Raw genomic sequence first — 14,433 nt, 5'->3', positions numbered from 1 at the left:
CTACAGGTCCAAAAATTATAGCTACGAATAAAGTAATTCTTAGTAATTGATAGGAAGTCATCTAGTGAAACTGAAGTTGTATTTGGAGTTCCCCAAGGAAGCATTATAGCCTTCTGTTGTTCTTACTCTACAAATGCTTTAAGAGACAAACTGAGAAGCCCTTTTAGACTGTTTGCAGATGATGTTGTTATACACCTTGTAGCAAAGTCATAAGAATATAAAAACTAATTACAAAACATTTTAGATAAGGTATCTGCGCGGTGAAAAAAGTGGCCATTGACCCTGATTAATAACAAGTGCAAGGTCCTCCACATGAGAATTAAAAAGACTCCTTTAAATTTTGGTCACACAATATATCGCACAAATATAAAGGTCGTACATTCAACTGGTCCACAACTCGTGGTCTCGCGGTAGCGTTCTCGCTTCCCGAGCACGGGGTCCCGGGTTCGATTCCCGGCGGGGTCAGGGATTTTTCCTGCCTCGAGATGACTGGGTGTTGTTGTGTCATCCTCATCATCACCATTCATCCCCATTACGGTCGGAGGAAGGCAATGGCAAACCACCTCCACTAGGACCTTGCCTAGTAAGGCGGCGCGGGTCTCCCGTGTCACTCCCCTACGCTCTGTAAAGAAGTATGGGACTCCTCATCATCATCGTCATCATCACATTCAACTGAATATATAGGGATTACAATTATGAATTTAATTATAACCATCACATAGAGAATGTTGTGGGGAAAGTGAACAAGTAGAACGTTTTATTAGCTGAACACTTAGAAGATTCAGCAATTCTACCAAAGAGACTACCTACACTCTACTTTTCCACCCTCTTCTAGAGGCTGCTGTGTGGGATCCTTACCAGATAGAATTGGTAGAAGACATCAAACAATTTCAAGGAAGAGTATATCATTGTGCATTATCTTGTAATGGAGGAGACTGTTACAGATATGATAAGCAATTTGAGGTGCAATCATTGAAACAAAAGCAATTTTCAGTGTGGCGCTGTCTTTCCATGAAATCGCAGTCATCAACTTTTTCCTCTGAATACCAAAACATTTTGTTGACTCGCTCCTACATAGGGAGAAATGACCATCATGATAAAATAATGGAAATCAGAGCATGCACAGAAATATTTAGGTGTTCATTTTTTCCGTATGCTGCTCTAGACTGGGACAGTAGAGAAGTAGTCTGAAAGTGATTCTGTAAACCTGCTGCCAAACACTTAACTGTGAGTTGCAGAGTAATGATGAATATGTAGATGTAGAAGTCTCATCTTAACATGCTGTATAATGTTCATAGTCTCCCTCAGTAAATGTGCTGACTGCATTTTGTTCACTGCATCAAAACACTGCCTTGTAAATACAAATGCATCCTCTGTCATCCCCCTCTCTATCTCCTTCTTGCCACATGAGTGTAATTACAGAGATGTGTTAGATGTTCAGCCGAGCAGAGATTTGGAGAAGGGAGGGGTAGTGACTATAAGAAAAGCAGGTAGGAGGAGATGATGGTAGCAGTGAATGGGAACTAAGTGGGGGGAGGGGGAGTGGGGGTTTCTAGTGAGTCGAGTACATTGGTAGAGCTGCTGTGGTCATATGTATCTCCTTAATATTATACTGAGTGGTCTATTAGTGTAATTAAGTTTGTGGCTTACCACGTAGATGTCTGTATTTCTGGTGGTAATTTTATGTTGTTGGTGGTTGTGGTGGTGTGAGTGTTTTGTAAAAGTTAATGTTGTGTCCTGTAGTTCCATGCTCTTGTACGCTCTTTGTATTTTGTGTCAAATGGTCTCCTGTTTGATCTACATATTTTCCAACAAAAAATTATCACCAGAGTTACAGACATGTAAGTTATAAAGATGGACAAGGACAAAAGACCTTCTCACCGTACAAGAAAACTACTACACTCATAAAACTATAACAAAAGAAACAACTCATAAGTGATCAGATGAACCTGGCAAAGCACACACTTTTTAAATTAATGGACCACTTAGTACAATATTATATACAAACTTATGACAATAGCTCCACCTACGCCAACAACTCCCCCCCCCCTTCCACTTGTTTGCCTTATAGTCACCCTGTAGCCCCTGCCCCCCCCCTTTTCAGAACTCTAACCACTAATCTCTCCACCCATAAATCCCCCCCCCCTCCCCCCATATTCTGTTCAACATTTCCTCTAATTTAAATTTGTTGACACTCACACTGATGGCCCCCACCCCACATCCAAATATGTATCTATGAGCCAAAACCACTGTAAGTAAATTGCATGCCAATTTTATAAATGTGTACAGTTTTTAATTTATATTAGTCTGGTGCATAAGTTCTTAGTATTTTTTCATAAGTTTAATAAATACAACAGATACACGTAACAGAGACTTTAGTCATCAGTAATAAATTCTCCTTCACTTATAGACAACAGTCTGCCAGCAGTGGGGTAACTTTTCGATTCCACAACTGTAGAAATCCTTGCCTTTGAGGCGAATAACTCGCCAAGTCATGCTCAGAGCGCATTTTCACCTGTAAAGGAAATTCCTTGAAGGTTGTTCGATAGAGAGCGGAAAAGGTGAAAAATCTGAGGGTGGAAGGTCTGGTGAATAAGGTGGGTGCAGAATGACTTCCCAACTCAACTCGTGTATAGTGTTTTTTGTCAGTCTAGCAGAATGCCGGAAGGCATTATCATGAAGTAGCATCACTTCATGCAGATTTACTGGCCATTGTTCTGGGATTGTGTCTGTAAGACGTCTCAATTATTAACTATAAATATCAGCAGTGATGGTTACATGTCATGAAAGCAATTCACAGTACACCACACCATCACTGTTCCAGCAGCTGCATAACATTATCTTTCATGGATGCGGGCAGTTCTTTGTATTGGGGAGTTGCTGCTTTGTTTGGGCTCAATCATTCCTTTCTTTCCTTGTTGTGGTCTTCAGTCCTGAGACTGGTTTGATGCAGCTCTCCATGCTACTCTATCCTGTGCAAGCTTCTTCATCTCCCAGTACCTACTGCAACCTACATCCTTCTGAATCTGCTTAGTGTATTCATCTCTTGGTCTCCCTCTACGATTTTTACCCTCCACGCTGCCCTCCAATACTAAATTGGTGATCCCTTGATGCCTCAGAACATGTCCTACCAACCGATACCTTCTTCTAGTCAAGTTGTGCCACAAACCTCTCTTCTCCCCAATCCTATTCAATACTTTCTCATCAGTTATGTGATCTACCCATCTAATCTTCAGCATTCTCCTGTAGCACCACATTTCGAAAGTTTCTATTCTCTTCTTGTCCAAACTATTTATCGTCCATGTTTCACTTCCATACATGGCTACACTCCATACAAATACTTTCAGAAATGACTTCCTGACACTTAAATCTTTACTCGATGTTAACAAATTTCTCTTCTTCAGAAACGCTTTCCTTGCCATTGCCAGTCTACATTTTATATCCTCTCTACTTCGACCATCATCAGTTATTTTGCTCCCCAAATAGCAAACCTCCTTTACTACTTTAATTGTCTCATTTCCTAATCTAATTGCCTCAGCATCACTCAACTTAATTCGACTACATTCCATTATCCTCGTTTTGCTTTTGTTGATGTTCATCTTATATCCTCCTTTCAAGACACTGTCCATTCCATTCAACTGCTTTTCCAAGTCCTTTGCTGTCTCTGACAGAATTACAATGTCATCAGCGAACCTGAGTGTTTTTATTTCTTCTCCATGGATTTTAATTCCTACTCCGAATTTTTCTTTTGTTTCCTTTACTGCTTGTTCAATATACAGATTGAATAACATCGGGGAGAGGCTACAACCCTGTCTCACTCCCTTCCCAACCACTGCTTCCCTTTCATGTCCCTCGACTCTTATAACTGCCATCCGGTTTCTGTACAAATTGTAAATAGCCTTTCGCTCCCTGTATTTTACCCCTGCCACCTTCAGAATTTGAAAGAGAGTATTCCAGTTAACGTTGTCAAAAGCTTCCTCTAAGTCTACAAATGCTAGAAACGTAGCTTTGCCTTTCCTTAATCTAGTTTCTAAGATAAGTTGAAGGGTCAGTATTGACTCACGTGTTCCAACATTTCTATGGAATCCAAACTGATCTTCCCCGAGGTCGGCTTTACCAGTTTTTCCATTCGTCTGTAAATAATTCGCGTTAGTATTTTGCAGCTGTGGCTTATTAAACTGATAGTTCGGCAATTTTCACATCTGTCAACACCTGCTTTCTTTGGGATTGAAATTATTATATTCTTCTTGAAGTCTGAGGGTATTTCGCCTGTTTCATACATCTTGCTCACCAGATGGTAGAGTTTTGTCATGACTGGTTCTCCCAAGGCCATCAGTAGTTCTAATGGAATGTTGTCTACTCCCGGGGCCTTGTTTCGACTCAGGTCTTTCAGTGCTCTGTCAAACTCTTCACCCAGTATCTCCCATTTCATCTTCATCTACATCCTCTTCCATTTCCATAATATTGTCCTGAAGTACATCGCCCTTGTATAGACCCTCTATATACTCCTTCCACCTTTCTGCTTTCCCTTCTTTGCTTAGAACTGGGTTTCTATCTGAGCTCTTGATATTCATACAAGTGGTTCTCTTATCTCCAAAGGTCTCTTTAATTTTCCTGTAGGCAGTATCTAACTTACCCCTAGTGAAATAAGTCTCTACATCCTTACATTTGTCCTCTAGCCATCCGTGCTTAGCCATTTTACACTTCCTGTCGATCTTATTTTTGAGACGTTTGTATTCCTTTTTGTCTGCTTCATTTACTGCATTTTTATATTTTCTCCTTTCGTCAATTAAATTCAATATTTCTTCTGTTACCCAAGGATTTCTACTAGCCCTCGTCTTTTTACCTACTTGATCCTCTGCTGCCTGTACTACATCATCCCTCAAAGCTACCCATTCTTCTTCTACTGTATTTGTTTCCCCCATTCCTGTCAGTTGTTCCCTTATGCTCTCCCTGAAACTCTATACAACCTCTGGTTTAGTCAGTTTATCCAGGTCCCATCTCCTTAAATTCCCACCTTTTTGCAGTTTCTTCAGTTTTAATCTACAGGTCATAACCAATAGATTGTGGTCAGAGTCCACATCTGCTCCTGGAAATGTCTTACAATTCAAAACCTGGTTCCTAAATCTCTGTCTTACCATTATATAATCTATCTGAAACCTGTCAGTATCTCCAGGCTTCTTCCATTTATACAGCCTTCTTTCCTTATTTTAGCATAAATACACCATTTATCATCACCAGCAATGATACAGCACAGGAGTGGTCACATGAGCCAGTTGATGATGAGCAAACAGTGAGAAGCACACATGGCTGTCTGCTGCTTTTTGTGATTTTGGCTTAAAGTTTATAGTTCCCATACAGCTGATGTTTGAACCTTCCCCATTGCATGCAAATGCCTCACGAAGATGGAATGCTCACACATAATCACATTTGTAGTTTTTGAGTACACTGACATGGATAATTGTGAATTAATGCATTTAAATGATTGTCATCAAACCCCAAAGGTATTCCTGTCATTGGAAAATCACAAGTGTGAGAACAATCCCATTTGAAATGAGAAAATCATTTCCTTGGTATGCTCTGTCCAATGGCATTATCACCATACATGGCACAAATGTTTCTGACTGCCTCCGCAGCTGTCACCCCCCTCTTGAACTCAAACAGAAGGACATGTTGGAAATGTTCTGAGTTCTCCACTTGGAACTCTATTTTCTAGTATCCACAGCTATTTCCAACTGACAATATGTAAACTCAAATAGCAACAGTGAACTACAAATAAAAATGACAATCGATAAATAAACCCTTAGCAACTGGAATACCGACATGCAAAATAAAAATGCTAGAAACTTGTGCACCAATCTAATAAATACCAAATTGTCATGAAATTATTTACTTTTACAGAATGTCCAGAGAAGATGCATTATAAGTGAAAGTGAAATGTGTCAGGTGAAAAATTTCTGGTTGTTTAATTGAACTTCTAAATATCTGTCTTTCCTCTGAAGAATTCATGCATCTCCTTGTTCCGCTTTGTGAAAGATTATCACCTCATGTACTGGGTGTAGTAATATAGTCTAACTCTGTCTTGATTTCATACAGGTAGCACTTGATAATGAGTGACATATGAAACTGGTGGTGGAAGACTAAATGTAATATAAATTTTAGTTCCAGTGGAATTATTACAATGTCACTCATACAGTATTTAATTATGTTGTGTCACACTGTTCGTGACGTGCATATTGAAAGTTAAATGATGGTTATTTTTGTCGTTTTATACACTTTTTAATTCACACAGTCATGAAATTATTTGCAAAGACAACAGTTAATTTTCTTATGTTCACATTCTTCTCCTTATTTACATTTCAGAAATTAGACATGTCATAGCACAGTTTCAAGTAATTGCGTAATATCTCTTCTGTACAAGTCATCTGAGTGAAATTTGGTAATACATGCTCAACATTGCTTTATTGAAGATAGGCAGTATGCTTACAAACATAATTTACACTTGCAGGTCAGCCTCCTTGTCATCTCCGACCCAGGCTTCACTATCTGTGGCAGAGCGAATCAGTGAGCTGGAACGCCAGCAGCAACAACAACTGCAGCAGCAGACAAAGTACACTTACCTGGACCCAGAGAAACGCCACCGGGTGTCGGACCCCACACTTAAGGCCATCCAGAAGAAAGCTCTGCTGTCTTTCTACGAGCGGCACCACGCCCAGCCAGCAGCAGCGGCACGAAGCCAAGCGTGGCGTTCTGAACCACAGCTGGCTCTTGTTCCACCTTCAGCTCAGCAGTTGCCACCTACACCCTCTGGCCCGCACTCACCACCACCCCCACAGCCACCTCCAAGACCTCGAACTGCGAGCATGCAGTCTTCTCGAAGGGCTTCATCTGCTTCTGACTATGCAGGTGGATCCTGGAGAGAGGTCAGTACCTGTCAGGTAGCAGCTGTAAGAAAACTGTTGGTCTTTTGTATTCATATGAACACTACTCATTCTTGATACTGAATTAAAGTCATTGACTGCCTACTCTCTCTCTCTCTCTCTCTCTCTCTCTCTCTCTCTCTCTCTCTCTCCCTCCCTCCCCCCTCTCCCCCTCCCCCTCCCTCTCCCCCCCCCCCTCTCTCTCTCTCTCTCTCTCTCTCTCTTTTGTATCAGATTTGTTAAACACTATTTTGGAATCTAAACATGTTTGTGGTGTCCTCTATATATTCACTGTATATCTAGATTCATCTTGTTGCAGAGTGCACATGTTGCCTTCTAGTACTGTCCATTCCCTTGAAACCAGCTTTTCAATCTTTCATTCTTCAACATGTCTCCTGATTGGCCTGTTCTTGGCCAAATTGGGTAACATAATTTTCCTTGTCTGATGTAGCTACATTTCCAAGTCATGGAGAAATTGAAATATAATTGTTAAGAGTTGTCAGCAGGTGTGTGCTACATGAATTGATGTGCCATAACACAATTTGGACTCGTTTCAAACAAATCAGCATTTGTGTGTCACATGAGGTTTCTGTTAATTTCATTACATATATGCTGTAATGATTGTGGTTTAACCTCACAAGAGTTTTCACTTTGCAAGTAGGAACAGTAGTACCTTAATTGTAAATAAGTTTTTTTATACAGTCCACACACAAAAAGTGAGCTGCTTAAAACTGTTTGAATCTTCTGTTGTGACGCAATATACAGTTCTTGAATAAATGTATGTAACTCTGTGATTTCAGTATGGATTTAGCTTTCATGTTTATTGAAAAGTCCCAAAAGCACAATTTTCCAGCAATTTTTGTAGTTGGCACCAAAATTTGCTCATTGATTTATTTTATATTTTCTGTTTGTCATACATTTTAACTTTCTTGATATTGTACTTGTTTGTATGTTATGTTAATATGCTTTGATAACTTAAGTATGGCAGGATCCTTTGGTTATTTTCTCTCCTTCATCACAACTCATGCAACTATTTTGATATTCTTTATTTCATAGTGATGTCACACTGGAGGTTTGTTCAATAAAGCCCATAGGATGAATTTTGCAGTTCAGGAGAACACAAGCTGGAATTTCTTTGGAGAAATAGGTCTCATGAGAATCTGTGACTTTAGCTCAGGCCAATAATCTGACTGTTGATATTTGTTAGACTCATTTTGCAAGTTCGGGCAGTTAAAGTATGCTACAAGCTCACTCATAAACTATACTTATGGACGTAATGGAGAAAACATCAGAACTGCTGCACACTTTGTAGCAGTAAAGGTATTTTTTTAAAGAGTTTTATCAAAATCTAATTTGCTGAGAAGAAAATGGAACATTACAGCATTTGTATATTCCTCATGCATAATACCTGATGTGTGACACTGACATATCGCAGTACAAAAAATGCAGCTGTATGCTTGCAAGGAACTCCTGAACTTAATGGAAATAGATTAACCACTGCAAATCTGAAGAACAAAATCATATACCCGTATAGGTGACAATACATATGCTTAAGAACGTGATAGCCACTTTGATACAAGTATTCTTTTTTAAGATTTTAGTATGCTGTATGCGGAACACAACACTAACTTACTGATACTGTTCGGTTCACAAGTAAGAACCCACAAGATGGAACTTAACTAACTGGCAAAGAATAGCATGATTCAGACTAAAACTAATCAGCAGCAAAGAATGGAGTTTCTTATGTAGAAGTGAGTATCTTGCAACCATGTATCTTTCCTGGCTTTTAGCCAGTGGTATAGTTACTCATTATTGGAAGCTTAATGGTTCAGAATTAATATAGTTAGACAATGTATACAAAACTTGCTGGCAGATTAAACCTGTGTGCCAGACTGAGACATCTTAAAAGTACAGAATTTAAAAAGTTCGTTAACATGACAAATGTGCCGCATGTGACTGCTGCACACAGATTTCAACTAAAAACGTTGTCACATGATAATAATTTGTGATACATGGAGAATACAAGGTGAAGCTCTGCTTTTCAAAAATGACATGGGATACATATTTGGAGATGTAACACAATTGCAGTGTCTGGTGAATGTGAAGTTCTCATTGCTGCAGAAGCTGCAGACAAAGCATAGCTAGTGGGAGACATTAAAGTGAAAGAAGACCTGATTTTATACATCAGGCCACTGAGCTGAAGCAAGTAAAGACCTGCACTACATCACATTAGGTATGAATTAAACTCGAAACAGCCTATTCAATCAAAAGACGTGTTCAAAAAGCAATGCTGCTTGGCAGCTTAGTGATGACAACACAATAACTTAGTTAATTCTTTGATGCTGTGGATGAATTTCAAGCAATGGATGTTAACATAAACATTGATCTGTTGTCAGTAATTCTGCTCTATAGTCTTTCAGATAACTACTACAATTCTGGATGTGCTATTGAATCCCATGACAATCTACCATGTGTAGAGATACTAAAATTAAAAACCTCGAAATAATACAAAGCAAGGATGCAGAAACAAGCAAAAATTGCCTCAACATACAGATGCAACTTTTGTAATGAGAAGGGACACAAAGAAGACAAGTGCTTTTACCACACATGCAATGATCCAAAAGTGTTCACACATGTGACAGAAATGCAAGAGAATTTAATGCTTGCAGTCATTAGTGCTACAAAAGTAACAGCTAAAGGTGACATATGCATCTCAACCACTGGCAGTGGCGCCAACTCCATAACACTGAAAAACTCTTTATATGTGCCAAAACTCTGAATTTATCTCATTTCAGTGACAAAAGTTGAAGACAATAACCAAACAGTGACATTTGATAAAACTTGTGCAGATGTACTAGATAATAATGGTTAAATCAGTATGACTGCAGAGAGAGATGGTACACTTTTTTTCTTTTTTCTTTTTTTTTAATAAAGTGGTACAAAGCAAGCATCTTTTCCAAGCCAAAAGTTATGAAAAGTTATATGCAAATGTGGCATGTTCAATTAGGCCACTTGAACTCAAAAGATATGATCAAAATGCTCAAAGATGAGTATGTGACAGGTTTGAAATTCAGTGATGTCGATGTCAATAGATCGCTACATACCTTAAAGGAATAATCATGTCCACTCCCTTCACCAAATGAGAAGGGAACGCAAATGAACTTATGGAGTTAATACACTCTGGTATCTGTGGACCAATGAAAGAAAAATCTCAAGGTGGTGCAAAAGTTTTGGTACCCTTTATAGACGACCACAATAGATGATGTCAAGTCCACTTGCTTTGATGTGAAGGAGAAGTTGTCAATAAATTTGTTGGATTCAGGAACCTAGTTGAAGGACTGGTCATGTAATTAAATATTTTCAATCAGGCTACAGTAAGGAGTACTGCAATGAAAGAGTGGTCTCCATCATCATAATGGCAGAAATATAGCAGTGCCTAACATCTCCATACACATTGCAGTAGAATAATGTCACTGAGTGAAAAAACTGTTCAAAGGTGAAATTGCTCACCGCATACTGTTAGTCAGGACTAGCACCATCATTTTGGGCTGAAGCTATCAACACTACTAACTACATCAGAAATTGTTGCTTAACTAAAGGACTGTCTGGTGGAGTTCCATATGAGAAGTGGCTGAAGAGAAAACCTAATCTATCTCGTATTCGTAAATTTAGTTGAAAGGCTGGCATCCTGGCTAAATCACCGAATGAAGGAAAGTTTTTTCATAAAAGCAAAGAAAGGATTTTTGTAAGCTGTACAGACTATTCAAAAGCCTATCGTGTGTTGATACCAAGAGACCACAAGAGTCACATGACGAGATGTGAAGTTCCTTGATCATGACAGTTTTGAGCCCAAACATACTAATGTGGACTTATGTGAAGATGAGCTGATCATTGGCAAAGAGGAGGCATCAACATTAACTCCATGGGAGGAGATTTCAATGTTGATACAAACATTGACCCAGAGCCATTGTCAAATTCTACGGCTTTGAAGAAGACGGACTTCCGATCACTACACGCCAAGAATTCATTACCAACAACACTAATTATAAATGAAGCAGTGTACAAGATTTAAATACTGCATATTATTTCAATGGAACTGATAAGGCTATGAAGTTATTATCTTGATGGGCATTCATTACTATGTCAGTCACTGCCATCAGTTCAGTGTAACTTGCCTTACTGTATTCATGATGAAGTTTAGATTTGACACATTACAAAAATGAATGAAATCAGTGGTAATTTCCACCATGCTACATCTCATTGACAATTTTATGTACCTGATCAACAGAGAAGATGACATCAGATCATCAGAGAACTTATGTTCATGTATGGAAAAGAGTTTAGTTCCGCTAAATGAGAGTGCAGAAGAACAAGACACACATATGTGCATTCTGAATTTAACATTAAGGCCTGCTCAGCTTTTGTACCATTCATTAATTTATTATCTAGTCATACACATGTATTACAGGGAACATTAAATAATTGCCAACACCAGACAATGTACCTCACATTATAAGAGTACACTATTTGACAATACAACATAACTGTCCTGTAAATTTGTAAAATGCATTCTATACTGAAGTTCATTTCATTAGATTATAACAAAAATTATTCTTTCAGACCAACATTCCCATACTTATTTAATTTTGAGAGAGGGAGAGAAAGAGAGAGAGAACGGGGGTGGGGGAGAGAGAAGAACTTCAATGTAAACTTAATATGTTATATCTTTTCAGATGGCAGCTACCAGAGAAATAATCATAAATGAAGCTGGCAACTTGAAAGATGGGCCAAGGCATCAACACAGGTAAATGAATTCATTTAATTTGAGGAAGTTTCACATCTTCAGCTCCATGTATATAAAGCAGCTTCATATGTAATATCAGGTGCCAACATTGATTAATATCTCTTAATTATTATTTTCTTCATAGAGGCACTATGAATTTTTCAGTTCCTTCTCACTTGTTTCCTTTTCCTTCAGTATTCTTTCTTTACATGACTGTGTATTCACTTAATTAAACCATTGTATGCCTCTTCATTTATCAGTTCTACTTTAGAGCATCTCTGCTTTTAACAGATGCTTAAAATTATTTAAAAAATATTTAAGTTCGTTACACATATTATGTGGAACCAAAAGTGGAACACTTGATGCCAGACTGCCAAGTTGCCCTTACTTTTTGTTTGTGGTGTGGTCTGATCCAATAAAATAAGATGTGACCACAGCTCCATGCGTTTTGTCTTTAGTTGGTCCCAGAATTTTCCTATTACTCAAGATTTTTTTACTGTAGATCCCCCTACAACAATTATAGTAATTGCATTACATGGTAGGAAGGCAAGGGATTGCGACATCCAAAAGGATCAGGCATACAGCTACTTACTACTATTTAAAGAAACTCAAACACAGTAACTTTATAGGATACAGTTTTATTTCAAAGTATCCATTACAGTTGTAGGCACACCACATACACATGCTGCAGAGGGCAGCACAGTCTGTTTGCTACAAAATGCCAACAGATAGTGTAAGAGTCTCTTATTTCCCACTCTGGTTGATGTCAAGGGGAATGACCAGCTAGGCTGATCAACAGATCTTTGTTCCATCTGACAGCTGGAGAGTGGTGCATCTTATTTTGTTGTTTCTGCCATGGCACACCTCTTCCACCACTGCACTCTTTCAGAAGTGCCACGATTTGATATCTTCCTGCAGTAGAACAGTTATTGCTTCTCTTCTTGACTGATATCCGTCACCTCATGGTAGCTTCTTAGTAGTAAGAGAAGAGGTATTCATTTTTCCATCTATGTAAAAAACGCCCTCATTGACCCTTTGTCTCAGTCTGAGCAACTTGGCAAGATCCTTCAGAGTTGTTGGTTCTGTCCAACATAGAATAGTTACCAGTATGCTGCCATGTAGGAAGTGACCGTGCGTCAGCATCAGATCACTCTCACCTTGAGTGATGGGTCTTGAATCTGTTGCAGCTTCTATCCCTATCAAAATGGTGTTTAGATTCTCTGCACCCACCTGAGAGCGATGAAACACCTTCCTCAAGCAAAGCTTGATAGAACCTATGTTAAATTTCACCAGTGTCCCACCAAGCTACCCGTGGTGGTATGTACTTCCAGGATACCCCATGGTGGGCATAGTACCACAGAATGTCAGTGTGCTCAATGTTTTTAAGAGCTCTGACAGTTCTGTATTTGCTGAATGGAATGTTGTAGCATTGTCTGAATAAACAGTGAGTGGTAGGCTTCTGGGTCCTGCAAAATGCTACATTGTCATCAGGAATCTATCAGCGGACATATCAGTGACAAGCACAATATGAATTACACATGTTGTGGCACATATGAATTGAACCATGTTTGACTGTTTGGTTTGATGTTCTATTTTACCATTAATGGACAAGTGAAGTCATTGCCTGTTACTGCAAACTGTCATGCAGGTCGAACTCTGTCCAGTTGTAGTAGAGCCTCCATTTCTTCATATCTGTGTATTATCTTGCAGGGTAGCCAGGAGTGAAGACTTCTCCTAACATCATGTTGTACATACAGTATCCAAAACTCTTTGTGCAGCTCTCCTAGCACAATGTGTACACCGAGGTGGTGAAGTCTTACATGTGTATGTTTGATCAGAAGCTCCATGAAGTGACATCCATCCAGGATAATTGTATGCTTGTCTCACCTGAGCAATGCTACACATTGTAACCCACCACTGGGCCAAATCACACCATCAGACAGGAAAGTGTTGTGTTGAGCAATCTTTGATGCTTTGTGTTACTGTACCCCCTTACACAAACCAGATAGTTCAACAGTGAATAGTTCATCTTGAATTCTTCTTATCCGACATGTACAGGCATTTTGTTATTCCAGAGCACTCAGATTGTTCTGTGTGATATCAATAAACTGAAATAACAAGAGCAGTAATATGCAGTATTCAGCAGTATGAACAGAATGTGTGGTGTTGAATAAGGGTTCAGTGATAGTGACATTTGTTTGGATGTTTGGCCTCTGGCATTAATATAGGTCAATCTGGTATATCCAGTGGCCATGCGTGCTTGCCTTCTGAAAGCCATGTTGGACCAGACCACCAGATGTCAAGCATTATTAGCAGATCTGCTTCTAGTCACCATGTGAGGAGATCTTCAGGATTTTGATTTCCAGGACAGTGCCCCTGTTGACCGGGTGTAATGTTGGTCAGTATTTTTTGTCACCCTATTACAAATTAAGGTTTCCCATACATTTTTGTAATTTCGTGCTTATTCCAAGGCAATTGTTGAGTCAGTCCTCAGAGTAGCTCTTTTAACACCAAACCTTACAAAAGTAAAGACAGAATTGTGAGCTCACTAGTGTGGCAAGTGCTTCCAACCTAAGTAAGGTACTTTCTTTGATTGGTGCCAAGGTGCAAACAATACGTGCTGTGTAACCAATTTCACCAGTTAACCATACAAAAAAAAGGCACCATAAGCTCTTTCAGATGCATGCAGAACCTACACACTGCTGCAGAGTCACTTGGGCATGTTATACA

At 39.1% G+C, this 14,433-nt stretch overlaps 1 protein-coding gene across 1 annotated transcript in view; it reads left to right on the top strand.

The window, feature by feature from the left end:
• Nucleotides 1-14,433, top strand: part of LOC126259979 (protein Shroom3) — a 365,788-nt gene that overhangs the window by 185,685 nt on the left and 165,670 nt on the right. The window contains exons 7-8 of the mRNA XM_049957111.1: nucleotides 6,509-6,923; nucleotides 11,654-11,724. Coding sequence (XP_049813068.1) covers nucleotides 6,509-6,923; nucleotides 11,654-11,724 — 486 coding nt within the window. The remainder of the gene's footprint in view (nucleotides 1-6,508; nucleotides 6,924-11,653; nucleotides 11,725-14,433) is intronic.

The sequence above is a fragment of the Schistocerca nitens genome, chromosome 5, assembly GCF_023898315.1.
Source record: "Schistocerca nitens isolate TAMUIC-IGC-003100 chromosome 5, iqSchNite1.1, whole genome shotgun sequence".
NCBI lineage: Eukaryota > Metazoa > Arthropoda > Insecta > Orthoptera > Acrididae > Schistocerca > Schistocerca nitens.
Note: the sequence above shows the minus strand (reverse complement) of the source record. Positions and strands in the feature narration are given on the sequence as shown.